Here is a 27,961-nt window from a genome sequence, read left to right on the forward strand (position 1 = left end):
GTGATTTTTAATAATTGACTACTACTATTAATAAATCAATATGTATAATTTTCATATTAATATGCCGTATATTCGGTTTCATTATGAATAAATAGCAGTAGCTATAGAACTAATAATCGTATAGTGTTAATTATTCCATCCAGATGATGCTCAGTTAATGGATTACACTAGATTGTCATGCATTATACGAGACTGTATTCATTTATGGTTCATATTCTATGTTACTGTCAAACTCGTTTCTTGATTAGTTACATTTGAAAGATAAATATTTAAGAATGAAGACTCAAAGTGATATGTTAGTCATTTCCCATTGGCTGACAGTGATGCCTTAAGCTCTGGAGTGTCCTCTCTCTACCCTACATAAATCGTGACTGCCTAGCTGTCAGTATCAGTTACAGTGACTGAGGTGTCTACAGTGGGTTAGGCCCCATTCCCATCATCCAGATGGCTAATGATTTATCATTTTAGAGTATACTTTTACAACATTAGCTTCTCTATGTAACATAGCAATGCTACTTTTATTATTACAGTGTAAACTCTGATGATGGCATGTAATTAAAAAACCGAAACCATTCAGAAGTTAAATCGGCTGTGATCAACACTGCTTTTAAATAATTTTATGTTGAGGCAGAAGTTAAATCAGCTGTAATCAAGACTGCTCTTAAATAATTTTATGTTGAATTATTGGTTGAATGAGTGTTCTGTAAGCAACTTCCTTTGTGAATGAACTACATTTCCTGAGGATTCTTCCAATGAATGTAGGCCTGCAACTGCCTTCCCCACAATTAATTTTACGTGCTCATTCCTCTTTGAATAACTTTATCAGACACGCCAACTTTCAAAAGTGAAAAATCAGAACTTTAGCAGTGTAATATTGTGAATTACAACACATACCTGATGATTAAAGTTGCAATAATTCAATACCTGTAACAAATCAATTACATTTGCTTTATTATTTACATGTAAATACTAAATAATGGGCATACCTGAGCCTTTGGACTGTATAATTTATCATTCAACATGCTGAACAGCAGGTTTCTTTGGATTCACACACATTCAAATGAAGCACTCTCAAGAGAACTACAGTTCGAAATTATGATCCGAGGAAACAAATTAATATCTATTAAATTTCTGTTTTGACATTAGCACAGTTTCTGCATGAATAAATCACTGTTAAATTATCACATGTTTTCATTTCATAATGTAACCTATATTTGAATGGCATCTTATATCGATAAGACATCTTTCCGAAATTTAAATCAATTTTATACATGATGTACATGTTAGGCTTAGCAAATAATTTCAATAGTTTATCAGTCTGAATTTGTCTGACTATGGTAGTTACTTATTCAGCACACTCGTAGCTGACTTAGCCTTCTTCAAAAACTCTGAACTAAATTTATGCTCAAATCACTTGCCTTTTTGAACGGATTTTAAAATTAAAAATTTCCCCAAAGACGTTTCTGAAAGCATGGACCTAATCTGAGTTTTGATCTTTGTAACTGAGCTAAGAATTTTCTCATATTTTGCATTACTATGTGGAATTTACAAAATAGCCAGCATCACCTTTGCAAGTTTATCATACTGAAGAACCTCATCAGCCGATTTCATCTGACCTACCAATGCCCACTGAACATCAATTCTCTCTGCCACCAAATTAGTTTCTTCCAGCTGAAAGTTGCAGAACTGAGAGTGGAGAATATCAACTTCTGTATCTAAGTGTTCACTTTCGCTAGTCAGAATATTAGAAAATATGTTTTTGAAAAATCTAAGGCTAAAAAATGATGCTTTGCCAATTGTAGAAATATTTGCAACTCCTACATGCATTAAAACTTCATCTTCTAATGTAAATTTGTGTATCATGTAATCACATGATGGTAAGAAACATTTTTTTACAGACTTAAAGAATGTAAGACTTTTGCTCAGGTATCAAAGTGTTCACCAAAGCAAATGTAGAATTCCCTACCATCAGATTACAGTCATCCTTTTGATTTAGTGGAGTGTGATAAGCTACATCAATACGAGAGCTGGAGTTTTAATAATGAGTGGTCTCACAAATCTTGCCATCACATTCTTCAATAGTTCCTCCAAAACTGACCTCAATAAGTGACTATCTGGGGCACTTGACTGAAGAGCTACATTTTTGATCTCAAAGATAGGCATAAAACTTGAAAGGAAAAGGCATAAATATTTATGTAAAGTTGATGACAGTAACATGAACAATCATTCCTCATGTGGTAAAGCATGGTCCACAGTGTCAATGGTTTTCTGTAAAACAGAGGATTGGGTTTTTCTTTTAAGTGAGGAGTGTGGTGAAATCTTATCACACAGCTTGGACTTGTGGTATGAAGTAGACGCATCTACATTTTGAGTATGTTTTGGAATTTTATAATTCTTCATAGTTTCCACTTCAGAATCCTTACTTACAATTTCACTCTTGAACAAACTAACCAAAGGGTCCCACTGCTCCAAAATCCTATCTAAACATCTTTTGAATGATAACCATCGTGTAGGCACATGTTTCAGAATTTTCCTCATTTATGTGTCTTGTAAATTTTGAAACTTTCTAAATTTTACTCTTTGCACTCCTTCCCAAATAATAAAATATGTCAATAATATTTTTGTCGATGTTAAAGGCAAACATACCGCCACCTTCTCAGCAGCAAGATTAATTAGCTGACAAGAACAGCCTACAATGATTAAGTTAGCAATTTCTTGCTATAAAAATCCTGGCACTCCCTTTTTTAGCCCTTCCTTTACAGGAGCATTACTGGCACCAAAAGCCAGACAGTTTTTATTGGAATACGAAATTCATGCAAGGTTGAAAGTAGTAGATCAGCAATATTAGCCCCAGTGGCATCCCATTTTAAATTAGGCGCAGAGAGTAGGCAATTTTGAATTTCATGGAGTTCAGGGCTGAAGAACGATATGGCAATAGGATCTAACTTAAAGTCTGTTTCATTACTACCATCGGTAGCAATAGCGAATGGATTCGACTACAAGTGCATAATAATTTTCGCTTTTTCCTCCATGCACATTTCTGTAAGGATAGTGGTTGTATTTGTTCTGGTACACCCATATCGTTTCACAGTTTCAGTATTGGGAAACATTTTGCAAAACAAAGGCCCAGCATGGTTGGCACAGTTAATAGTCAAGTTATGCTCTACAATAAGTGAGGTAAATAAACCTCAGCATTTGTCACAGATTCTACATTTTGTGGTTTACATGAGAAGTTAAGTTTTTTGTTCCATTCTAGACAACGGACATTCTCCTTGTGTTTTTCAGTTTGCATATGTTTAAGAATGTCGCATTTTCCACCATGAGCCACTGAAAAGTCACATCTACATTCACTACAAAATGTATAAGTTTGTCTCTTCCTCGATTCACTTAAATAAAGAAACTCTTCCTTATACACATTTCTGAACACTGCATCATATTTCTTCACCATTCTGCATGAAAAATAATAAACACCTCCAAGATACACAGCCAACAACTACTACAGAGTACACAAATTGTGCAGCAGAACCGAGAACACAATGGTCGTATGTTCCAGACAATGGTATTGTAGCAGTGATGTGATGCCATCTCTGGTGCATCGTTTCCCCCTATATTGCACTTCAATTTCCCATAAATAATTTATCACATAAGCAGGTAAGCAAGGGGAGGGGAGGGGGGGAGGGGCAGTAAAAGATAGAAAGGGAGTCAAGAATGAAATTGTCGAATGGAGGGGTGGAGGTTTGCAGGAGAGTTTCTGTAAAGTTTGGAAGGTAGGAGACACGGTACTGGCAGAAGTAAAGCTGTGAGGGCGGGTTGTGAGTCATGCTTGGGTAGCTGAGTCGGTAGACAACTTGCCCGTGAAAGTGAAAGGCAAAGGTCCCCAAGTCGAGTCTCGGTCCGGCACACAGTTTTAATCTGCCAGGAAGTTTCATACCAGTGCACACTGCACTGTAGAGTTAAAATGTCATTCTGTAAGTATTGAAACTGCTCTGAAAATCCGATGCTCAGTCTCCATGGTCAGGAGATCAGGAGGAAGAAGGAAAAATTTAGAGTCTCCCACTTAAATTGGGACAGGTGGCACGTCTGACTTATATGCACACTCCTAGGTATTTTCTGGAAGTAACTGCTTCCAGTAATTGTTCTGCAATCATGTAATCATACAATAATGGGTCTCCCCATCTTCATATGGGCAATACATTACATTTGTTTATGTTGAGGATCAGTTGCCACTCCCAGCACAGTGTGTCAATCCTCTGCAGGACCTCATGCTATTTGGACTATTTCCTAACATTACAACATATCTGTATGCAGCAGCAACATCTGTGAAAAGCCTCATGGGACATCCAGTGTTTCCTAGTTGGTTATTTACATACATATTGTGAAAAGTAATGGTCCTATAACAGTCCCCTGGAGTCACCCAAAGTTACTTTTGTATCTGAGACTTCTTTCTGTTCAGAAAAACATGTTGTGTCCTGTTTGCTTTCCAGCCCAGTCACAAGGCATCTACCTGCGTGCCTGTATCTATTGATTTCTGTGTCTCATGGACAAACAGAGGGAGCTGGGTTTCAAACAAATAATGTTTTTGGAACCATGTTGGTTCTTACAGAAGAGAATTTCAGTATCCAGAAATTTTACTTCCAAACTCTTTGAAGCCTTAACACATGGCTCTCTCCATATGCTAATTTTGGCTTCATTTGGTTTTTGTGTCTGTGAAGCTTAGGATACATTTAAAATTGCAGTAAAGTTCTGTTTGTTTTCATAGCAGTTTCCTAATGCAGATGTTGACCACAGCAATGCTCTTTAATGTTGCCCATTGATACTCAATATTGTTGGTACAGGAGATGAAATCTCTTTACTAACCAGTCAGGTAATCTGGGATCTGTTTCTTGTCACTTTTCATAAGCAGAAAGATCTTCCTGCCATTCTTTGTACTGCTATTTACAGGTGTTCAGTGATGCTCCAATGGCCTTATGAGCACTGATTCCATGTTCTGCACTAAATGATTCAAATACTTTGGGTGTGTTTGTCACAAGAAGGTCTAAGATGTTATCTCCAAGAGTTTTTACTCTGATTAACTCCTCAAGGTAATTTTTGGATGGAGTACTTAGGCAGTCAACGTCTGTTTAGCATGTTTCCTATCTTGCTAATCGTTGCTCCACCATATAGAAGGAATGCAGCTGGCCTGACCTCTTCGACCAATTCGTGAGGCATCTTTTGTTGATGGCACCTGAAAGCTTTTGCAACTTCTTCCTTCCTGTAACAATTTTCCAGGAGCATACACGTCAAATTCTGAAATTCAGACTCTAGTTGGTCATTATAAGATATAACTTTGTCCCGTGTACTAAAGTGTTCATGACCATTTTCTTGTGTGAAAACTGTTGGCAGTCAGGTACCAGTCAGTGTGTGTAGAGTTGCTGTACACTGACTTGCATAAGTGTGCTGATGGGAAACTGAGGTGATGTATTTGTTGTAGCACATAACTCAAATCCACCAAGATGTAAATGAAAGCAGCATGAGAGACTGCTTGGACAAGATGCAGTATAAAGAACAGGGGTGTATTAATTGTCATAAGTTCAAACATAGAGTGAAAAGTGGTATTCCTTAGAACAATGACACTGAGGGATGGCAAGTAGCACTAGATGCAATGGCTGTGTAAGCCTGGGTGCTCCATTCAAATTTTTGAAGAGGTTATTGTGGCAACTATTGAGGAAACTAGGCAATCAACTGCAGTTTATGAAGCACGTATTGGACATTGAGTGAAAGCAGCATTGGAGGCTTGATGCTTGTAGTAAGGTGAGAATGGTAGCTTCAAATGCACCAGCCCCTCGCACCTCCTGACATCACTGTTCTGCAGCAGGACAGAGTGGCTATGAGATGCTCAACTTGCCTTTGGTGTATGTGTCACTTCAGCCCTCTCTGAAAGGTTCCAGGTGCTGTTATTCCATCTATACAAGCAGAACACCAAGCCAGCTCTTGCAGTCAGCTATTGATAGCTGGAATGTTTCATTAAAAGTGACACAGCTTTTAAACCACAAAGATTTTATTGAAATAATTCAGATGGACAAATCATTCAATCTCAAGTGGTTATTCATATACAAAACTTTGGAGGATTTCACAAATTTTCTCTGCTGCATAAAACCACTGCTACTGTAGTATTTTTTTCCTACTACAATTTCTTTAGAAGATGTAAAAATAATAATCTTTTGAAACTTTTATAATTAATAAATAGTGACAGATTACTTACCTTTTCATACATATATCCATCTGTTTTATATGACTTATAATTTGACTGAACCCATGTCTGTGCAAGTTCATATGCATATTTCTGGGCTCTTGGGTATTCTGTCAGGTCCAATCCTTGTATAATTATACCCTGCAGTGGTGGCCATGCATTTGGATAGTCCCACTGTTCTCCAGTATAATCAAGGGATGTAGGGACACCACCAGGGTAACGATCAATTTTGTTCTCTTTGAGATAAGCAATTATTTTATCAATAGAGACTCGTTCCTGTAAATAAAATTTGAGGTATTAATTTTATACTTTACTCACCCATAATTAGTGAATGTGCTATAGAAGACCAAGGTATCACTGAATCTTTTTGTGGTATAAAATATTAGTCTTCCACAAAGTTTACTATCCAGCTGAATGAAAGGATAGGGGTTAATTAGTCATCACCAGTTCAAATGTACAGTGAACAATGGTATTCCATACAGCAATGGCTAGGATAGATTTTGCTAATTCAAATAGACTACATGTTATGACAGCAGTTATATCTTCATATATGGTGGTTTATGAAAATAAAAAAATAAACTGGATCCATGTTATGCATCCACATTGGAAAAAGGCCATTTTCAACAAGCACAGGTGCTTTATTTGTAAATGTTTATGCCAATTTTAGTTAATTCTTAATTAATGGCTTAATTACTTAGTGATCTGTGTCATTCAGTCCAGGAAATTTAGAGCGACATAAGTTTGGTGCTAAAAGTTGGAATCTAACAAACACTATGGCAAAATTTGCAATGGGAAATCTGAGTGTGTTTGAAATTTAACATTAATTATCTATTAAGTTAATTTGTTTCAGTAAAATAGAAATACTATACTATAAAGTCTCAATCTCAGTTTTGTTTATAAGTTATTCCACTGTTATCAAATCTATCTATTTACTCAAAATGTTTTCCCCATTATGTACTGTAGGAGAACTCTCAAACAGGAACAACTTTTAAAAACTTGGTTTCAAACGAAACTAATTACATATTTGCAATTGGCTGACATGAGATTCTACTAAAATAATTAACTCAAATGGAACTGCTAACTGGATAGATTCATGCCTATATTACATATATATGTTACAGAAATTCAAACAGAAAATAAAGACAGAAAATATTAGTTACTAGTAGTGGTGTAATATGAGCAGATGGGAGACTCCAAGTTGCTCTGTTTCAGCATTACAGATATCCTGAATCCTCATGTGTTATCTCTCGGCTGACAGTATCAGGGTGCCATTTTTCAAAAGGATGATCCTCATCCCAACATGACACAAGTCTCTATGAACTGTCTGCATGACTTAAAGTACTCCTGTGACCAGCATGATTCCCAGATCAGTCCCTGATAGGACATTTGTGGGAGCAGCTTGTACATCATCTCTGTCCTGGTGTCAGTATCCCAGATATTGAGGGCCAGCTGCAACAGTTGTGGGCCAACTTGTGTCAGAGGAGGATATGGCTGCTTGATAGCACTCTTCCCAGCTGAATCAATCGACACCATCATACTGATACATAGGCTCATGCCAACAAGTACTTCATAAATTTGACTCAATTTTATAATCACTATAATAACGGCACATGCACTCTCAACCCATGAAGTTTCATTTAATTTCCTCCTCTTCTGGGTACTTCAATTATTTTTATTTTTATCAGGCAGTGTATATCAGATCATATGGCAACAAGAATGTCCACACTGAAATGGATATAGTTGACCATGTGTCAGTTGTAGCAACAATGATTACCAAAATACAAAGGGCAACTAACACAAGTTGAATGATTACATTCAGCATATGAGATTCAGAGGTATACCTCAATATGAAATGCATCTAAAAACAAAAATGATGTAAATTACCAAAGAAAAGTGCTGGCAGGTCAATAGACACACAGACAAACATAAACATACACACAAAATTCAAGCTTTTGCAACCAATGGTTGCTTCTTCAGGAAAGAGGGAAGGGGAGGGAAAGACGAAAGGATGTGAGTTTTAAGGGAGAGGGTAAGGAGTCATTCCAGTCCCGGGAGCAGAAAGACTTACCTTAGGGGGAAAAAAGGACAGGTATACACTCGCACACACGCACACACATCCATCCACACATACACAGACACAAGCAGACATTGTGTCTGTGTATGTGTGGATGGATATTTGTGTGTGCACGAGTGTATACCTGAGGACACATATGTTGGTTTTGGATAACACATCCACATAAGGTGGTTGAAGCTCTTATTTGTATTCTATGTTCTCCCATTTTCAGCAGTTCAGGACTGATCTGGGTAGCTGAAAGTTGGTTTAATAACATCTCAAACAGCAAGTGGCAAACCATGTTTGTGGGTTATTAACTTCCATTCCTTTTGCCTTAAGATATTTGCACCACAGTATGTCACAAATGGAATGTTGTGGATTATCACCTGTGGAAAGCTCATGAATGAAAATTGATGACATGGCTTGCTGCATTGTTTTCACACAATGTAGGTTATCCCTGATAGCTTTTCCATAATATATTTGCAAAGTGTGTATTCCCTTCTCTGCCAGTCTGTTGACACCTCCCAGTAGCTTTCCAGGTTGTAATTTCCTGGTTTTCATTTCTTTCTCAGTATGAGAAGTCTGTCAATCAATCTAAATCCACTGCAAAACTCATCTTTGGCCAGTACACCTTTCCTTCATTAGTCTTTTTCATCAATGAACTCAGTGATTTTGTCAAAAATTTTCTTCACACTTATCAGCAGCATTTGTAACACTGTTAGTTATATTTCCTGTAACTCTTACATGCGAAATTCGATATTTCCTCACTTTTATGAATATGTGTCCACTGTTATGACCCATTTCAAGCAAAACAAATTGGTATAGGCAAAACTGAAACCTGAAATAAGTTCCTAACACACAGTATTAAAAAAATACATTATAAACAAAGGAAACACACTCTTTCTCACAGCCTTCTAGACTTATCTACAGTTTGTTTTGATTTTGCGAATGAAAAAACAATGCACAAAAATTTTCTAGTGTAGAGAAGGTGTGAATCACAGCATAGAAAGAGGGGGCATGAGAGGTGCAGACATCCAAACAAGGATTTTTAAAACATATTTCTAGCCAGAATTCAGTTATGAAACTTTGAGATGTTATTCTTAAAGAAAAAATAAAAAAATCTTTTTCCTTTTTTTTTTTTCAATTTTGCCCTACATCTGACCTTAAGAAGAGTGGACTGTGTAAACCTCTTTATGGCATTGAAGACCCTCATACACCAGGTGTAGAAGCATAAAACCGCAATTTTCCTAGAGATGGTATTAGCCACAGTGCTGTTAGCTGTCAGTGTAGGCGCCATGACACCATGTCTGCAGTGCCATCTGCTTCCTTTAACAGCTAACAGGTGCATATTAATCAGTGCCCCAAGTTTCATAGATCGTTGTCTGTTTCAAACTGATATACATGTCAACTAAGAACTACGATTTGTGGACAGCATTGGTTATCTGTCATCATTTGAAGAAAGTTGCTGCAGAATTGCATCAAATGCTTGTCAAAGCTTTTGATAAACATTCTCTTGGGAAACTACAGTGTTTCAAATAGTTCAAAAAATTCAAAAGTGGTGATTTTTATGTGAGAAAAGATGAGTGTGGAAAACCAAAAAGTTCCAACACAATGAATTGCAGGCCTTGTTAGATGAAGATGATACTCTAAACTCACATGAACTTGCAGAACAACTGATTGTGACCCACAAAGCTTTTTCTCTTCAGTTGAAAGCTGTGGAAAACGTGCAGAAAGTGGGAAAATGAGTTCCACATGAACTAAATGAAAGACAGCAACCAAATCAAAAGACCATTTGTGAGATACTGCTCACCAGATACAAAAGTAAGTCATTTCTCCATTGAATAGTGACAAGCAGTGAAAAACTGATACATTTTGAGTATCTTAAGCATTGTAAATCATGGATGAGCCAGGCAAACCATTGACATCCACTGCAAGATCAAATAACTTTGTAAAGATGTCTGTTTGGTGGTATCAGAAGGGTGTCATTTATTACGAGGTGCTACAATCTGGTGGAACTGTTAACACTGATTGCTGCTAACAGCTAATGATCAATTTAAATCAAGCATTATGTGATAAATGACTGGTATATGGGAAAAGGCAACACAAAGTCATATTGCTCCATGATAAGGCCCATTACACATAGCAAAATGGGTTAGGGAAATGATTGAGGCATTCATGTGGGAAATGCTGGGGCATGCAGCTTATTCTCTGCACTTAGCTCCATCTGATTAGCATCTATTTTCGTCACTGGGGCACACTCTCATGGAACAATGCTTCAGTTTGTATGAAAATGTGCAAAAGTGGCTCACTGACTGTTTCACTTCAAAAGAAGAACTGTTATTTTGGTGTGGCATTCATAGCCTTCTGGAGAGGTGGGAAAAATATATAAACAGCAGTGGAGATTATTCTGAGTAAAATATTGTTCAGCAGTTTCAAAATACAGATGTGTAATTATTGCAATCACATTCCGGTTTAATACGTCTACCCCTGGTATATGAAGAGGACAACAATGACGATGAAGAGGAAAAAGAAGAAGGGATCTTAAAGGTCAGTTTGGTTTTATAAACCAAGAAATTTTTTGGTATGGGTTTGCAAACTTAGAATAAGCACGGGAAAAATATTATTTACAAAATTCCTTAAAAATTAAGGTGCATCTTTTAGTCCATATTGCCTTATACTCCATAAAATATGGGATAAGGTTACAGACAGTGATGCCGAATAAAATGCATTTAAGTGTCAAGAGAGGAGCACAACTACTATACAAAAATCTTATCGAAAGGTCTCTACTAAACCCAATAAAATACTACTCATTTGTAAAGCTCTTAGTGGAACCAAAGTTAGTGTCCAGATACTTGTAGGTCTCTTATTCCCACATTATCATGGGTGAGACAGTCTTCTGACATACTGCCGTTTGAGTCTTCTACAGATTCCCATATGGAGGACATACTGATAGATATCTCTGGGGTTGTGAAGCAGCTGAATGGATTGAAAATAAATAAATCACCAGGCCCTGATGGGATTCCAATTTGGTTTAACAGAGAGTACTCTACTGCACATGCTCCTTACTTAGCTTGCATTTATCGCGAATCTCTTGCCCAACGTAAAGTCCCGAGTGACTGGAAAAAAGCACAGGTGACGCCTGTATATAAGAAGGATAGAAGGACAGATCCACAAAATTACAGACCAATATCCTTAACATTGGTTTGTTGCAGGATTCTCGAACATATCCGCAGTTCAAATATAATAATTTACTTGAGACAGAGAAGTTGCTGTCCATGCATCAGCACGGCTTTAGAAAGCATCGCTCCTGTGAAACGCAACTCGCTCTTTTTTCATATGATATCCTGGGAACAGTGTATGAAGGGTATCAGATGGATGCCATATTCCTTGACTTCTGGAAAGTGTTTGACTCGGTGCCCCACTGCAGACTCCTAACTATGGTACGAGCATATGGGATTGGTTCCCAAATATGTGAGTAGTTCGAAGATTTCTTAAGTATTAGAACCCAGTACGTTGTCCTTGATGGTGAGTGTTCATCGGAGGTGAGGGTATCATCTGAAGTGCCCCAGGGAAGTGTAGTAGGTCTGCTGTTGTTTTCTGTCTACATAAATGATCTTTTGGATCGGGTAGATAGCAATATGCGGCTGTTTGCTGATGAAGCTGTGATGTATGGGAAGGTGTCATCATTGAGTGACTGTAGGAGGACACAAGATGACTTGGACAGGATTTGTGATTGGTGTAAAGAATGGCAGCTAACTCTAAATATAGATAAATGTACATTAACACAGATGAAAAGGAAAAAGAATCCCATAATGTTTGAATACTCCGGCGTGACTGTGTCAAGCGCTACACCACTAATGTTTAAATATTTGGGTGTAACACTGCAGAGCGATATGTAATGGCAGTTGTGGGGAAGGCGGATAGTCGTCTTCGGTTCATTGGTAGAATTTTGAGAAGATATGGTTCATCTGTAAAGGAGACCTCTTATAAAACACTAATACAACCTATTCTTGAGTACTGCTTGAGTGTTTGGGATCCCTATCAGATCAGGTTGAGGGAGGACATAGAAGCAATTCTGAGGAGGGCTGCTAGATTTGTTACTGGTAGGTTTGATCATCATGCAAGTGTTATGGAAATGCTTCAGGAACTTGGGTGGGAGTCTCTGGAGGAAAGGAGGCATTCTTTTCATGAATCACTACTGTGTAGTTCTGTATTGGGAACAGGGAAGGGGATAGGTGGGTAAAGGACAATGACTAACAAAAGCTGAGGGCAGAAGGATAATGGAACGTGTGACATATCACAGGGAGAGTTCCCACCTGCACAATTCAGAAAAGCTGGTGTTGGTAGGAAGGAATCAGATAGCATAGGCTGTGAAGCACAACATCACAACTGCATCCATAGTGCCACTGCCATTTCTAAACCCAAACTGATCAGCATCTAACAGATCCTCAGCTTTATTTTCCATTATTCTGTATATTATTCTTGTCAACAGTTTGGATACATGAGCTGTTAAGAAGATTGTGTGATAGTTCTCAAAATTATCTGCCCTTGTTACCTACAGAATTCTGTGAATGATACTATTCTGAAAGTCTGTTGCTATATTGCCACACTCATACAATCTACACCATAGTCATTTGGTTGCCATTTTCCAAATAATTTTAGAAATCTGGTGGTATGTTGTCTATCCCTTCTGCTTTATTTGATCACACATCTTCCAGTGTTCTTTTAAGTTCTGACCTAACAAACCCCTTGTGTTTTCCACATCAACAACAATTTCTACTCCTGTCGCATGATCATACACACATCAAAAAAAGTTTTGCATCACCCCAGTTCCTAGAACTCCTGAAGATAGATGTTGACTGTGGATATTATATCACAGACACAGTCCCTTTGACTGTTCATAGATGTCACTAAACCTGATCAAAGATGTAAACAATCATGCTTGAGCAGCACCTATTACATAGAGGGGTCCAACAGCCAATCAGTTCCAGTCATGCCACCAGGAAGGATGTACATGGCTCATGTGGTCTGTAGTTCAACCATGCCTAGATGGTCAATTCCATGGTTTGATCGTGTCTGCATTGTTACTTTGTGCCAGGAAGGGCTCTCAACAAGGGAAGTGTCCAGGTGTCTAGGAGTGAACCAGAGCGATGTTGTTCAGTCATGGAGGAGATACAGAGAGACAGGTACTGTTGATGACACGCCTCACTCAGGCTGCCCAAGGGCTACTACTGCAGTGGATGACTGCCAACTACGTATTATGGCTCGGAAGAACCCTGACAGCAATGCCACCATGTTGAATAATGCTTTTCATGGGGCCACTGGACATTGTGTTATGACTCAAACTGTGTGCAACTTCACTCCCGACGTCCATGGTAAGGTCCATCTTTGCAACCATTACACCATGCAGTGTGGTACAGAAGGGGCCCAGCAACATGCCAAATTGACCACTCAGGAATGGCATCATGTTCTCTTCACCAATGAGTGTTGCATATGCCTTCAATCAGACAATCGTCAGAGGTGTGTTTGGAGGCAACCTGGCCAGGCTGAATGCCTTAGACACACTGTTCAGCGAGGGCAATGCTGTGGATGTTCCCTGCTGTTTTTGGGTGGCATTATGTAGGGCCAATGTATGCAGCTCGTGGTCATAGAAGGTACCATAATGGCTGTACGATACATGAATATAGTCAGCATATTGGCGAAGCATTCATCTTCATGGACCACAATTCACACCCCCATCATGCACATCTTGTGAATGACTTCCTCCAGGACAATGATATCACTCAACTAGAGTGGCCAGCATGTTCTCCAGACATGACCACTATCTAACATGCCGGGGCTAGATTGAAAAGGGCTGTTCATGGATGACACGACCCACCAACCACTCTGAGGTATCTACGCCAAATGGCTGTTGAGGAGTGGGACAATCTGGATCAACAGTGCCTTGATGAACTTGTGGATAGTATTCCATGACAAATACAGGCATGCATCACTGCAAGAGGCCATGCTACTGGGTAGTAGAGGTATTAGTGTGTACAGCAATCTGGACCACAGCCTCTGAAGGTCTTGCTGTATGGTGGTACAGCATGCAAAGTGTGGTTTTCATGAGCAATAAAAAGGGTGGACATGGTGTTTATGTTGAACTCTATTTCAACTTTCTGTACAGGTTCTGGAAGTCTCAGAACTGAGGTGATGCAAAACTTATTTTTTATATCTGTGCAAGTCCTCCCAACCTGAAGATCTTCAGTGCACTCTTTTTACCTATCAGGTGGGAGACAATGACTGTTCGTGTCTGTGACATACCATGTCACACGTGTCCTCTGAGTGGCATTAAAGAACAGTCACTCCATACAAATATATAAAGCCAAGAAACAGAGATAGCAGATCATCTCAAAGATCTCCACCTAAAATGAATTTGTTGCAAGACAAGGACTCACACAGTTCTTCTCAGCACTCTCCAGCTATAAACTTTGGACCTGTTATAAAGCTAGGACAGAGACTGTGGAGTCACATCAGTTTTAAAACATCAAGTAGAACAGCATGGTCATTACTAAGGTAGTTGGATGGAATCAAAATTATAGTAAGGAACAACACTCATATATTGGCTAATAGGATTGCGTTACTTTTACATCAGCAGCACCAAGGGATAAAACTCATACAAGATACATCCAACAGAAACTTATAGTGCTCAAAAACAACACTAATGATCACTCTGACTTCTGAAGAACTTTCTCTATATCTGGAATTTCTGCTGATCTTAAAATCTTAAAACCAGGAAAGGCACTGGGAAATGATGGAATCCACCCAGAATTTCTTATGCCTAGTGGGAACTATGCAAAAAGATGGCTGGCAGATTTCTTCTCTGACATTATGATATCTGGTTCAGTTCCACAAAAAATGAAGCAATCAAAAATCATAGAAATACTCACACCTGGCAAGGTCTCAGACCAGCCTAAGAACTATCACCCAGTTTCAGTATTGGCACTATTTATAAGTTCCTTGAAAGAATCCTATACAATCAGAGTAGTCCAGTAATCATACTGAGGAAGCTGGATTCTTAAAAGGATGGAGCTGTGCTGGTCAAGTCATATTTTTAATAGCATTTAGTGAAGCAGGATACCAAATGAAGCAGGAAACATCAGTTGCTCTTGTTGATCTAATTGCAGCGTATGACATGTTTTGGAGGCATGGACTGTTTCACAAATTATTACAACTTGTCCCATGCAAAAGGACAACAAAACCAATTGACAACATGTTAGCTGGAAAGACATTTACAGTAACTACAGAAAATGACACTAGCTGCTCAAAAATATAATGGCTTACCACATGGCTCTTCCCTTGCTCCTCTCTTGTTTAATTTATGTATACCTGATATTCCTCCAACATAGTCCAGAATGATTGGCTATGGAGACAGCTGGGCAATGGCTACCCAACACAAAAACTTTGAAACAACTGAACCCTAACTTCTGATCTAAACATCTTAAGCCACTATTTATATAAATTGTAGTTACAACCAACCTTGAATAAAACAGAAGTTACATGTTTTCTTCTGTCCAATACAGTGGCACACAGAGCCAATGATGTCTATCATAACATGCATCCAAAATACCTTGGGATCACATTAGATTGGACACTTTTTTTTAGGAGTATTTTACACAAACATCTCCTAATCTCAAAACCAGAAACAACATTCTCCATAACTCTATGACTTATGCTGGGGATCATTAGCAGACACTCTGCAGGTATCATCATTCATATTGGTATACTCAGCAGCAGAGTACTCTGTGCCTGTCTGGCTTAATAGATAGACATACAGCTTATTGAGGCCATGTGTATTTTTAGTGGGTCAATATGATCTACTCTACATACTATCTACCTCTCTTGAGGCACATCCCACCTCCTAATATCAGACAGAAGAGTGTGCTACTGTGTGAATGCCAGAAGATTGCTAATAACACTGACTTTCCAATAATGGATGACGTATTCCCTATGGCGCAAAGCAGGCTAAGATAAAGACATCCCACTCTCATCACAGGCATGACTCTCATGGAAACTAAATTCAGTACCATCGGTGAGTGGAAGTGCAGCTGGCAACAAAACTGTTCTCTAAAATGCCTGAAGCTGCCTTTCATCCAGAAGAAACCCCTTGCATTCAACCAGCCTAGGACACTTTCTATGAGTGGAGCAAATCTTTATCACCATTGTGTGTCTGTGGTGCAGAACAACAGACAGTTGTCCATGTTGTATAAACATGTGCTGCACATGCTTACAAAAGTCCTTTTGAAGATTTCCTGCCAGCAAAAAATGATGTTAAAAAACACATAAAAAACCTTGACTTCCATATATAGCTGTTGTAATATATGTTGTTTTACACTTCTCTGTCCTTTGTAATCAATGGTACAATTTCACTGAGATCTTAATGTCACCACCATTATTTTTAATTCATTGAATGTTTTCCAACTTTTCATTATACTGAGTCAGTCTTTCCAATGATCAATTTTTGAGTTCTTCATATTTTTGCTGCAGTAATTTCACCTTTGCCGCTCTGAACTCCTCATTTATTTATTTCCTAAATGATTTATATTGCTGTGTTACTGCATTTCCCTGAACATTTTTATCAATTAACTGACATATTTTTTCTATTATCCAATGTTTCTTCACAGTAACCCCTCCTTTTATCCATGTTTGTCTGTCCAATATATAGATGTCCATTCCTCTTCAACTGAACTGCCTCCTCTGATATTCCTTATCAAATCATTCACATCCTTAGTGACCTTCAAACAAATGTCATTATTCCTCAGTATTTCAATATCCCACTTCCTTCCACACTAGTTCTTCTGAATGATTTTCTTGAACTTCATCATAACTAATTTATAACTTCAGTCTATACATGCTCCTGGGTATGCTTTACAGTCAATACCTGGTTTCAGAATCTGTCTAACCATGACATACTACAACTGTAATGTTCCTGAGTCTTGGGTCTTTCCCGAATCCTCCGCTTGTGACTTTTGAACAAAATATTCGTTATTCATATCTAAAATTTATTTCAGATCCCAATTAGTATTTGTCCTCTCTCACTCCTATTGCCAAACCCATTTTTTCCTGTATCTCATTCTTCTTTTCTGTCCCCTACAATTGCATTCTAATCCCCTAAGATTATTAAACTTTCTTCTCCTGTTACATACTGAATTACCCATTCAGTATCCTCATATACTTTCGCTCTACACTTTCTGCTTGTGATATATATACATATATGAACTATTATTGTTTATGTTGGTTTGCAGTCAGATCACATGAGAACCACTCACAGTAGCTCAATCTCTGCCCTACTTTTCTATTCATAATGAATCCTACTCCCATAATAAAATTTTATGCTGCTACTTATATATGTTGTTTTACACTTCTTTGTCCTTTGTATTCGTATGCCCAGATATCTTTATTGTCTTTCCATTTCACTTCACTGACCCATCAATATACCTAGATTGAGACTTTGCATTCTACTTTTTCGGATTTTGTTGCTTTCCTACTGTATTCATACTTCTAACATTCCATGCTGACTTGTAGAATGTTATAATTTCATGGGTTATTCCACATGTTTCTCATTATCTCCTCCCCTTTGGCAGTCCCATTTTGGAGATATGAATGGGGACCAACCTGGAATATTTTGGCAGTGGAGAACCCAAGAGCAAAAGAGTGCCCTGAGCCTCTGTACATTCGGAATATTTTGGCAGTGGAGAACCCAAGAGCAAAAGAGTGCCCTGAGCCTCTGTACATTCCTCCACGCTCTTTGACAAAGCCACTGGCAAGACAGTGGTCACTTCTTATTCCAGAAGTATTCAGCTGCTATTGCTGACAGCTTTTATTATAAATTTAAGCAGTGGCTAGATTCAAACCTGGGACGCAAGACATTTTGATTATTAGTCAAAGATGCAACACTTAGACCTTTGGTGATGATAGCACAGAAATAGCAAAAATGATTAACTCAATTTTCAAATGTTCCTTTACAAAGAAAAATCCAGGATTCCTGTCCCAGTTCAATCCTTACACTAAAGAAATGGTGAATAATGTAGATATTAGTGTCAGTAATGTTGATAAATAGTTAAAATCACTGGAACTGGCTCAGCAACAGAGAAATATCATTTCATATTCCATACTGAGTTTTTGGCTGAGTTAACCCCTCTTTAAACCATAAACTACCACAGATCATTTGATCAAAATACCATTCCCAATCATTGGAAGAAAGCAAAAGCAACTTTTGTTTAGAGGAAGGGTAGCAGAAGTGACCCTCAAAAATAACATCCAGTATCCTTGACATATATTCACTGTAGAATCTTAGAACATATTATGAGCTCAAATGTATCTCGAACAGAATGAAATCCTCCATGCTATCCAGAATGGAACCCAAAAACACTCATAATGCAAAACCTAATTTGAAATTTTCTCATGTAACATCCTGAAAGCCATGGACGAGGCAGTCAGATAGAGGCAGCATTTCTCTATTTCTGACAAGCATTTGACTCATTGCCACACATACACATATCATCAAAGGTACAATCATTTGGGACATCAAGTGGATTTCACGGCTGGACCGAGTATTTCTTGGTAGGAAGGATGCAGTCACTGATAGATGTAGAAATAACTTCAGGTGTGCCCCAGGAAGGTGTTTTGGGACCCTTCTGGTTAGTGTTGTGTAATGGATTTTCTTAAACTGTATTCCATGGAACCAAGGGGTTCTGTAGGGATCACTCAAGGGTTCTGTGAAATACATGTGCTTTTCTTCATAACATTAAAGGAAGTGACTTTGAGAAGCTGCAATCAAAATTAATGCTTCTATTAAACTAAATTTAATAGAATAACAAATAACCATCACTTCCACTTACTAATTTGGGTATTTGATACCAATGACACAATGAATAAGATTGTAGGTATCAGAGGACAGCTGGCAAATGTTGCAGACAGCAGGTTCTATATTGAGAGCCACTGTTGCCCATCCCACACTGTGCCCTTACTGGTTCCACAACAATCGCTCTGCTGTCTACCATCATAAAGGTGAGACTTGACAGTTTTATTCCTAGCTTCATAATATTTTGTACACTTGAATCTCAGAATGAATCTAACAATTTAGTTGGACTGTTGTGTTAATTATTATAGGTACCAGCACAAAAACATGTCACTGGAGGATGTACCACTAGAATTGGAATACATGGTTTCACAAATTCTTTTCTTGGAGAGGATAAAACATCATGGGACAACTGCACTGATATCTGTGCCAATCGTGCAAATGCCATGAGCGGCATGATAAAAATGCTGTACAGCTTATCAGAAATATTGTCAAAAACTCTTCTAGTTGCACTGCATGATGCATAGGCAGGGCCAGCATTAAGGAGGGGGTCAGTGGGGTAAGCAGGGTAAAATTATTCTGGGCCCAGGCCCCCCTGTTCTAGGTGTCTTACTAAATATTAAGTCAAGTACAGTATACGTTTTAAAGTATATACCTATTATTTTGAATAAAAGGCCAGGCTGAGGATTGGTATTAAAAACTATGTACAGGGTGAACATCGATAAAACCAACAAACTGCAGGGTCACATGTTTTAAGGGGATCCATCCTTCAGGAAATCCTCACCACTCCACCAAGAGTGTCTTTCCGCCGTCCACCTGACCTTCGTAACCTCTTGGTTCATCCCTATGAAATCCCCAAACCACCTCCCCTACCCTCTGGCTCCTACCCTTGCAACCGCCCCCGGTGTAAAACCTGTCCTATGCACCCTCCCACCACCACCTACTCCAGTCCTGTAACCCGGAAGGTGTACACGATCAAAGGGAGAGCCACATGTGAAAGCACCCACGTGATTTACCAACTGACCTGCCTGCACTGTGATGCTTTCTATGTGGGAATGACCAGCAACAAACTGTCCATTCACATGAATGGACACAGGCAGACAGTGTTTGTTGGAAATGAGGATCACCCTGTGGCTAAACATGCTTTGATGCACGGCCAGCACATCTTGGCACAGTGTTACACCGTCAGAGTTATCTGGATACTTCCCACCAACACCAACCTACCCGAACTCTGGAGATGGGAACTCGCCCTTCAGTATATCCTCTCTTCTCGATATCCGCCAGGCCTCAACCTCCGCTAATTTCAAGTTGCCGCCACTCATACCTCACCTGTCTTTCAACAACTTCTTTGCTTCTGTACTTCCGCCTCGACTGACATCTCTGCCCTTACTCTTTGCCTTTAAATATGTCTGCTTGTGTCTGTGTATGTGCAGATGGATATGTGTGTGTGTGTGTGTGTGTGTGTGTGTGTGCGCGAGTGTACACCTGTCCTTTTTTTCCCCTAAGGGAAGTCTTTCCGCTCCCGGGATTGGAATGACTCCTTACCCTCTCCCTTAAAACCCACATCCTTTCATTTTTCCCTCTCCTTCCTTCCTTCCTGACGAAGCAACTGCCAGTTGCGAAAGCTCATAATTCTGTGTGTGTGTTTTGTTCATGTGCCTGTCTGCCGGCGCTTTCCCGCTTGGTAAGTCTTGGAATCTTTGTTTTTAATATATTTTTCCCATGTGGAAGTTTCTTTCTGTTTTATATATATTCTTTTCTTTGACATTTGACTTACCATATGGAAAGACAGTTATCTTGAGGAAAGATGCTAATTTGTATTTTTGAGCTGAGGGCCAAGGTACACAAATACATTCTTTTTAGATCTTTTGAGAAGCTCAATATCTGATAGAAATTGGACACTTGAAACTGTCTACTGTTGCATCATATTTACAAAGAACAATGAACGTGGCATAGGATAGACATTTATTGAAGAAGTTATTCAGCACCCAGAAGGTTTCAACGAAGCTTTTAAACATTTCTTTTCTAAATGAACAACAAATTAAATATCTAAATGAATTGCAGATTAGAACACTACTTTTGGTTATGTCAGCAGAAAAATACAAAACTTTTATTAGACTGACATCTATTTCATCACTGCAAGGAAAATTTAAATTTACACAGGTAATGGATTTCTCATGCAGTTGGAAGATGTATATCTTCAGATGCAGGGGACTGGGTTCTCAACATGAGTGTCAACAAACTGTAAATACTACAACAGATTTGATGTGGGAGAGAACTCAGCTTACATCCATAAAGCTAAATATTAAATATATCTGCAAAAATAAGAACTAGTACCAGTCATCTCCATAAATTTATATTTGAAGACTTTTCTTAATTATGTTGTATTAACAAGTTTTCTGCGTCACCATCCTCTGTATGAAGTATAGAAACACTTGTTTTGTAAATAAAACTGCCTTTTGCTGCTGCCTCTTAATTTATTTATCACAGATTTGTTAAGCCTTTTTCTTGTTCTAAGGCATCATCAATGGGATCTATAATGTTTAATAATCTAAAACTAACAAAACTGTATCACTATAGAGCCCACTGATGATGCCTTAGAACAAGGGAAATGCAAAACATGTCTGTGATAAATAAATTAAGTGGCAGCAGAATAGGTGGTTTTATGTACAAAACAAATGTTGCATTAAATTCATCTTACTGCAAGAAGTTTTGGGTCAATTTTGAAATTACTTTTGAAGCAAATAAATATTATTTGAAATCTGTATTTATAAAGTTTTGTGGTAATCCATTTGCAGAATATTGCATTAGAAACATATCGTAACATGCCACTAGTAGTAACCTCAGATTTTTTTACAATTGTGTAGTTATCCTAATGAAGTATTGTGCAAAAAGCTATTGAAATATTCAGTCAAATCTAAATAAGATTTCAAAGTGGAGCAAAGTTTGTCAATTTGCTTCAAATGTTCAGAAATGAAAAATTCTGAACTTCACAGATATTGTCCTGATGTTGAAAAGTGATGCACAGTGTGTTTACATTCACTCATTCAAACATTTGTTGAAAAAGATGTTGTATAGTGCATATCATCATATACTTAAAGCAGATTGCAAACTGAACACTTATTCTAGAAACATCTACTTACATTGCAAGCTACCCAATTACAAACAGCAAAATTTCTTGGAGAGCATCAAATGGCTATAGAGATTCACCACACCCTGGAGTTTAGAAAGGTGTTGTGTCATGCAGAAAACTTAAAGTGATAGGTAGCCAAGAGCTGAAAGATGGTTCAGCAGGATACAGTGATACTGATGTAAGAAACACAAAGAAGCAGGTCTCTGGTGAGCTTGAGAAAACAGCTGCATATTGTAACATAACAGACCAAGATTCACCTCCTGAACAATATGATGCACATGAGTAATATACCTCACAATACCTGATAATCATATATATTTGTTCTTGTAAAAATATTATGTTCTAATGTTTTACATATACTAATCATTGTTTAACATCACAAAGAACAATAATGAGACTAAAACCAAAAGTAACTTATAACAATAATAGTAATTCCTCAATTGAGCACTATGTAAAATAAGGGAAAGTCAACTATTCACCTACAGTGGACCGATGCATGGAGCAAAGAGGAATATAGTGGGAAACAGCATTCACACTAGCTTTCAAGCTCTTGCACTTTTTCTAGCATAAGTACAAATATTTGCACACAGCCACCAAAACACTCTCTCCCATGGCTATGGCAAGACTGATTATTAATACCCAGTTATTGAAATAAGTTGCTTGTACTGATGGAGGTAGATAAGGAAATAAAAACCACATAGCAGATAAGAGAAGGTCCTAGACAGGTGACTCCATTACTGCACAACAAGATGAAAGGAGTACAAAGGATAGAACAAAAAGACTTGTTGGAGACGGGAAAAGACTGTAAAAACAGGAGGGAAAACAGATGAAGAAGGAGAAACAGGGGAGATACAAAGGAGAGGGGTAGAAAGAGGGAAGAGAGTCGGGACAAAAACAGAGAGCTAGAGAAAATGCCTGAACATGGTGATGGGGGGGGGGGGGGGGGGGAGTGGGGAAGGAGGTGGGGGGGGGGGGGGGGAGGATCAGAGGAGGAGGCATTCCATGATCTTAACAGGAAAGGAGTGGTGTGGACAGAAGAGAGAAAAGGAAAGGTAGGGTGAGGCACTGTGAACAGGTTAAAGGAATTTCAAGCAAGGGGAATTGTGAGAGCAGAGGATATGCTGGAGAGACAATTCTCATCTTGTGAAGTACAGAGAAACTTTTGGTGGAAGGAAGTATCTAAATGGCCTGCATAGTGAAGAAGCTGTGGAAGTCATTAATGTTACTGTGTGCGACATGTCTGATGGTCAAGTTTTAGTTTGCCACTGTTTGGCAGTGGTAATTTGTGCAAGAGGACAGTTGGTTACTTGTCAGTTCTGCACAGAATACTCTACAGTAATTGCAGCATAGTTGATATACACCAATGAGCCAAACCATTGTAACCCCCTGCTTGATGGCTTCTTTGTTAGTATTTGGAACAAAATGCATCACTGATTCTATGTATCAGGGACGGACAGTTGTTGGTAAGTTTGTGGATGTATGTGACAATGGATGTCTATGAACAGGTCACATAATTCACATAAATAACATGCTGCTTATTTCCATACACGGTGATGGCGCCTGATAGTGACGCAGATGGGTTTGAATGGATATATATCAGGTGAATTTAGGTTGGAGAGACATTGGCATGAGTTCCTTACAGTGCTCTTCAAACCACTGTAGCATGGTTATGGCTCTGAGATATGGACAAAAATATTGCTGAAAGATGACATCACCATCAGGGAAAACATCAAGCACAAAGGGGTGCAGATGATTTGCAGCTGTCAGTTTGTCTTTGATTACTACCACAGGTCCCATCGAAGTACAAGTGAATGTCTCACATAGCTTAGTACTGTTCCCATCAGCCTGTGTCCATGGTGCACTGCACATTTTAAGGTGCTGTCCACCTCAATGACAGCATTTGTCGAGACAGCCTTCAGACCAGTGTTACAAAAATGTGATTCACTCAAAGTGCTGATACTTTTCCATTGAGCTGTGGCCAAATCTAGATGGTTCTGCGTCCATTCCAATCACAACTGATGATGTCATTTGGTCAACATGTTAACAAGTAGATGTGATCTGTTGCAGAAGTCCATGTTCAACAATATACAATGAATGGTGTGCTCTGAAACATTTGTGCATGCATCAGTATTGTGCTCTTTTGGCAGAGATGCCAGATATCACCATGTACCTTGCTTTACAGAAGAGAGAAGCTTCCAGACCCCATGTTCTGTGAAGAGTCCTGGATGCCCAACCATTTAGTGCTTAGTGGTAGTTTCACTGTCCTTGTACCCCTTTTTGTAGATGCTCATGACAATAGTCTGTGAACATTCAACCAGCTTCACCATTTTCAAGATACTCACTTGTAGACTCTGCATAATAATAATCTGCCCTCTATCAAAGTTGCTCATTTCAATGTATTTCCCCATTTGCAGCCCATATTTTCACTACAGCAATCCCCCATCCATGTCTGCTCCACTTACACACTTTAGTTATTTATGGTGTCACCGCCAGACACCACAATTGCTAGGTGGTAGCCTCTAAATCGGCTGCGGTCCAGTAGTATATGTCGGACCCGCGTGTCGCCACTATCAGTGATTGCAGACCGAATGCCGCCACACGGCAGATCCAGAGAGACTTCCTAGCACTCGCCCCAGTTGTACGGCCGACTTTGCTAGCGATGGTTTACTGCCTACTTATGTTCTCATTTGCCGAGACGATAGTTAGCATAGCCTTCAGATACATTATTTGCTACGACCTAGTAAGCCGCCATTATCAGTTACTATTGATATTGTGAATCATGTACTGTCAAGACCGAAGTTCGTCATTAATGGATTAAAGTTAAGTATTCATGTCCTAGTTCATGAACCACGGGCAATGTATGAGTGGCCAAGTAAGTGGTCCCAACAGCTGGGATACCAGCTACTTTGGAATAAGGCTGGGCATCTTGGACATATTCTGAGTCGTGGTCACCTTTGTGCTCATTCGGCAAAGACTACAAAGTCCACCGGTTAGACCCTCAACAGTTTGGGGTAAAACTCAGTGGGTCTCAGGGCAAGTAAGGCTAGCAACCTGCTTCCCTGGTACTTTAAATATGATGCTGGCGACAATCAGAGCAAAATGGCTCGGACCTTTGGAGATGACGGAGTCCCACCTCTAACTGACAAACCAGGGACTCATAAGATACAACTTGGCAAACAAAGGGTAATGAGATGGGGAGCCATTAATATTGATGGGGGCTACTCTGGGAAGAAGGTAGAGCTGGCAGAGGTGCAAGTAAGATGAGGCTGGACGTTTTAGCTGTTAGTGACATTCAGGTAAGGGGTGAGAAAGAAGAGGAAGTGGGAGAATACAACGTCTACCTGTCAGGAGTCAAAGCAGGAATAGCACAATGGGGTGTGGGGCTTTACATCAGGAAAGAAATGGAACCTAGCGTAGTTGCAGTAAGGTATGTAAACGAACGACTGATGTGGATAGATTTGACAGTGTCTATCAATAAAATTAGGATTGTGTCAGTGTATTCACATTGTGAAGGGACAGATCAAGATAACATGGATAGTTTTTATGAGGCACTCAGTGATGTAGTTGTTAGAGTAAAGAACAAGGACAGTGTTCTGCTCATGGGTGATTTTAATGCCAGGATTGGAAATTGAAAAGAAGGGTATGAAAAGGTTATGGGTAAATTTGGAGAGGATATGGAGGCCAACAGGAACGTGAAACAACTCTTGGATTTCTGTGCCAGTATGAGCTTAGTAATCACAAAATCCTTTTTTTAAACAAAAGAACATTGACTGGTATACTTGGGAAGGCAGGGAAACCAGATCTGTCATTGACTATATAACAACAGATCAGGAACTCAGGAAGGCTGTAAGGGACACATGTGTATTCAGGGGATTCTTTGATGACACTGGTCATTATTTAATCTGCAGTGAAATTGGGATTGTGAGGCCGAAAGTGCAGGTGGTCAGATCCATATGTAGGAGGATAAGAGTGGAGAAACTTCAGGATAAGGAAATCAGGCACAAGTACATAACAGTGATCTCAGAAAGGTACCAGTTAGTTGAATGTAGTCAATTACAGTTATTCGAAAAGGAATGGATAGGGTACAGGGACACAGTACTAGAAGTGGCTAAAGAATGTCTTGGAACAGTAGTGTGTAAAAGTAGGATGAAGCAAACAGCTTGGTGGAATGACACAGTCAAGGTAGCCTGTAAAAGGAAAAAGAAGGCATATCAAAAATGGCTACATACTAGAACTCTGGTAGACAGAGAAAGTTATGTTGAAGAAAGAAACAAAGCCAAACAGATAATTGCAGCATCCAAGAAGAAATCTTGGGAAAACTTTGGAAACAGGTTGGAGACTATGGGTCAAGCTGCTGGAAAACCATTCTGGAGTGTAATTAGCAGTCTTCGAAAGGGAGGTAAGAAGGAAATGACAAGTATTTTGGACAGGTCAGGAAAACTGCTGGTGAATCCTGTGGATGCCTTGGGCAGATGGAGGGAATATTTTGAAGAGTTGCTCAATGTGGGTGAAAATGTGATCAGCAATGTGTCAGATTACAAGGTAGAATGGGATAGGAATGATGATGGAAATAGGATCACATTTGAGGAAGTGGAGAAAATGGTCAATAGATTGCAGTGCAATAAAGCAGCTGGGGTGGATGAAATTAAGTCAGAACTCATCAAATACAGTGGAATGTCAGGTCTTAAATGGCTACACTGGATAATTGAAATGGTCTGGGAGTCGGGACAGGTTCCGTCAGACTGGACAAAAGCAGTAATCACACCAATCTTTAAACATGGAAACAGAAAAGATTGTAACAACTACAGAGGTATCTCTTTAGTCAGTGTTGTGGGTAAAATCTTCTCAGGTATTGTTGAAAGGAAAGTGCGAGTATTAGTTGAGGACCAATTGGATGAAAATCAGTGTGGATTTAGGCCTCTTAGAGGTTGTCAGGACCAGATCTTTAGCTTACAGCAAATAATGGAGATGTGTTATGAGTGGAACAGGAAATTGTATCTATGCTTTATAGATCTAGAAAAGGCATATGATCGGGTTCCTAGGAGGAAGTTATTGTCTATTCTATGAGATTATGGAATAGGAGGCAAACTTTTGCAAGCATATTACGGTCTTTACATGGATAGTCAGGCAGCAGTTAGAGTTGACGGTAAATTGAGTTCATGGTTCAGGGGTAAGACAAGGCTGCAACCTGTCTCCACTGTTGTTCATATTATTTATGGATCATATGTTGAAAAAAATAGACTGCCTGGGTGAGATAAAGATATGTAAACACAAAATAAGCAGTCTCGCATATGCGGATGACTTACTTGTGATGGCAGATTCGATTGCAAGTTTGCAAAGTAATATTTCAGAGCTAGATCAGAAATGTAAGGACTATGGTATGAAGATTAGCATCTCCAAAACGAAAGTAATGTCAGTGGAAAAGAAATGTAAACAGATTGAGTGCCAAATAAGAGGAACAAAGTTAGAACAGGTGGACAGTTTCATGTACTTAGGATGCGTATTCTCACAGGATGGCAACATAGTGAAAGAACTGGAAGCGAGGTGTAGCAAAGGTAATGCAGTGAGCGCTCAGCTACAGTCTACTCTATTCTGCAAGAAGGAAGTCAGTACCAAGACTAAGTTTTCTGTTCACCATTCAATCTTTTGACCAACTTTGTTGTATCGGAGTGAAAGCTGGGTGGATTCAGGTTACCTTATCAACAA

At 39.0% G+C, this 27,961-nt stretch overlaps 1 protein-coding gene across 2 annotated transcripts in view; it reads right to left on the reverse strand.

Moving 5' to 3' along the window:
• LOC126272019 (trehalase-like) overlaps window positions 1-27,961 on the reverse strand; it is a 302,042-nt gene that overhangs the window by 76,244 nt on the left and 197,837 nt on the right. For both annotated transcript variants that reach the window (XM_049974513.1, XM_049974514.1), the window contains exon 5: window positions 6,242-6,505. In XM_049974513.1, the coding sequence (XP_049830470.1) occupies window positions 6,242-6,505 (264 nt within the window). The remainder of the gene's footprint in view (window positions 1-6,241; window positions 6,506-27,961) is intronic.

The sequence above is a fragment of the Schistocerca gregaria genome, chromosome 5 (assembly GCF_023897955.1).
Source record: "Schistocerca gregaria isolate iqSchGreg1 chromosome 5, iqSchGreg1.2, whole genome shotgun sequence".
In the NCBI taxonomy this organism is placed as follows: Eukaryota; Metazoa; Arthropoda; class Insecta; order Orthoptera; family Acrididae; genus Schistocerca; species Schistocerca gregaria.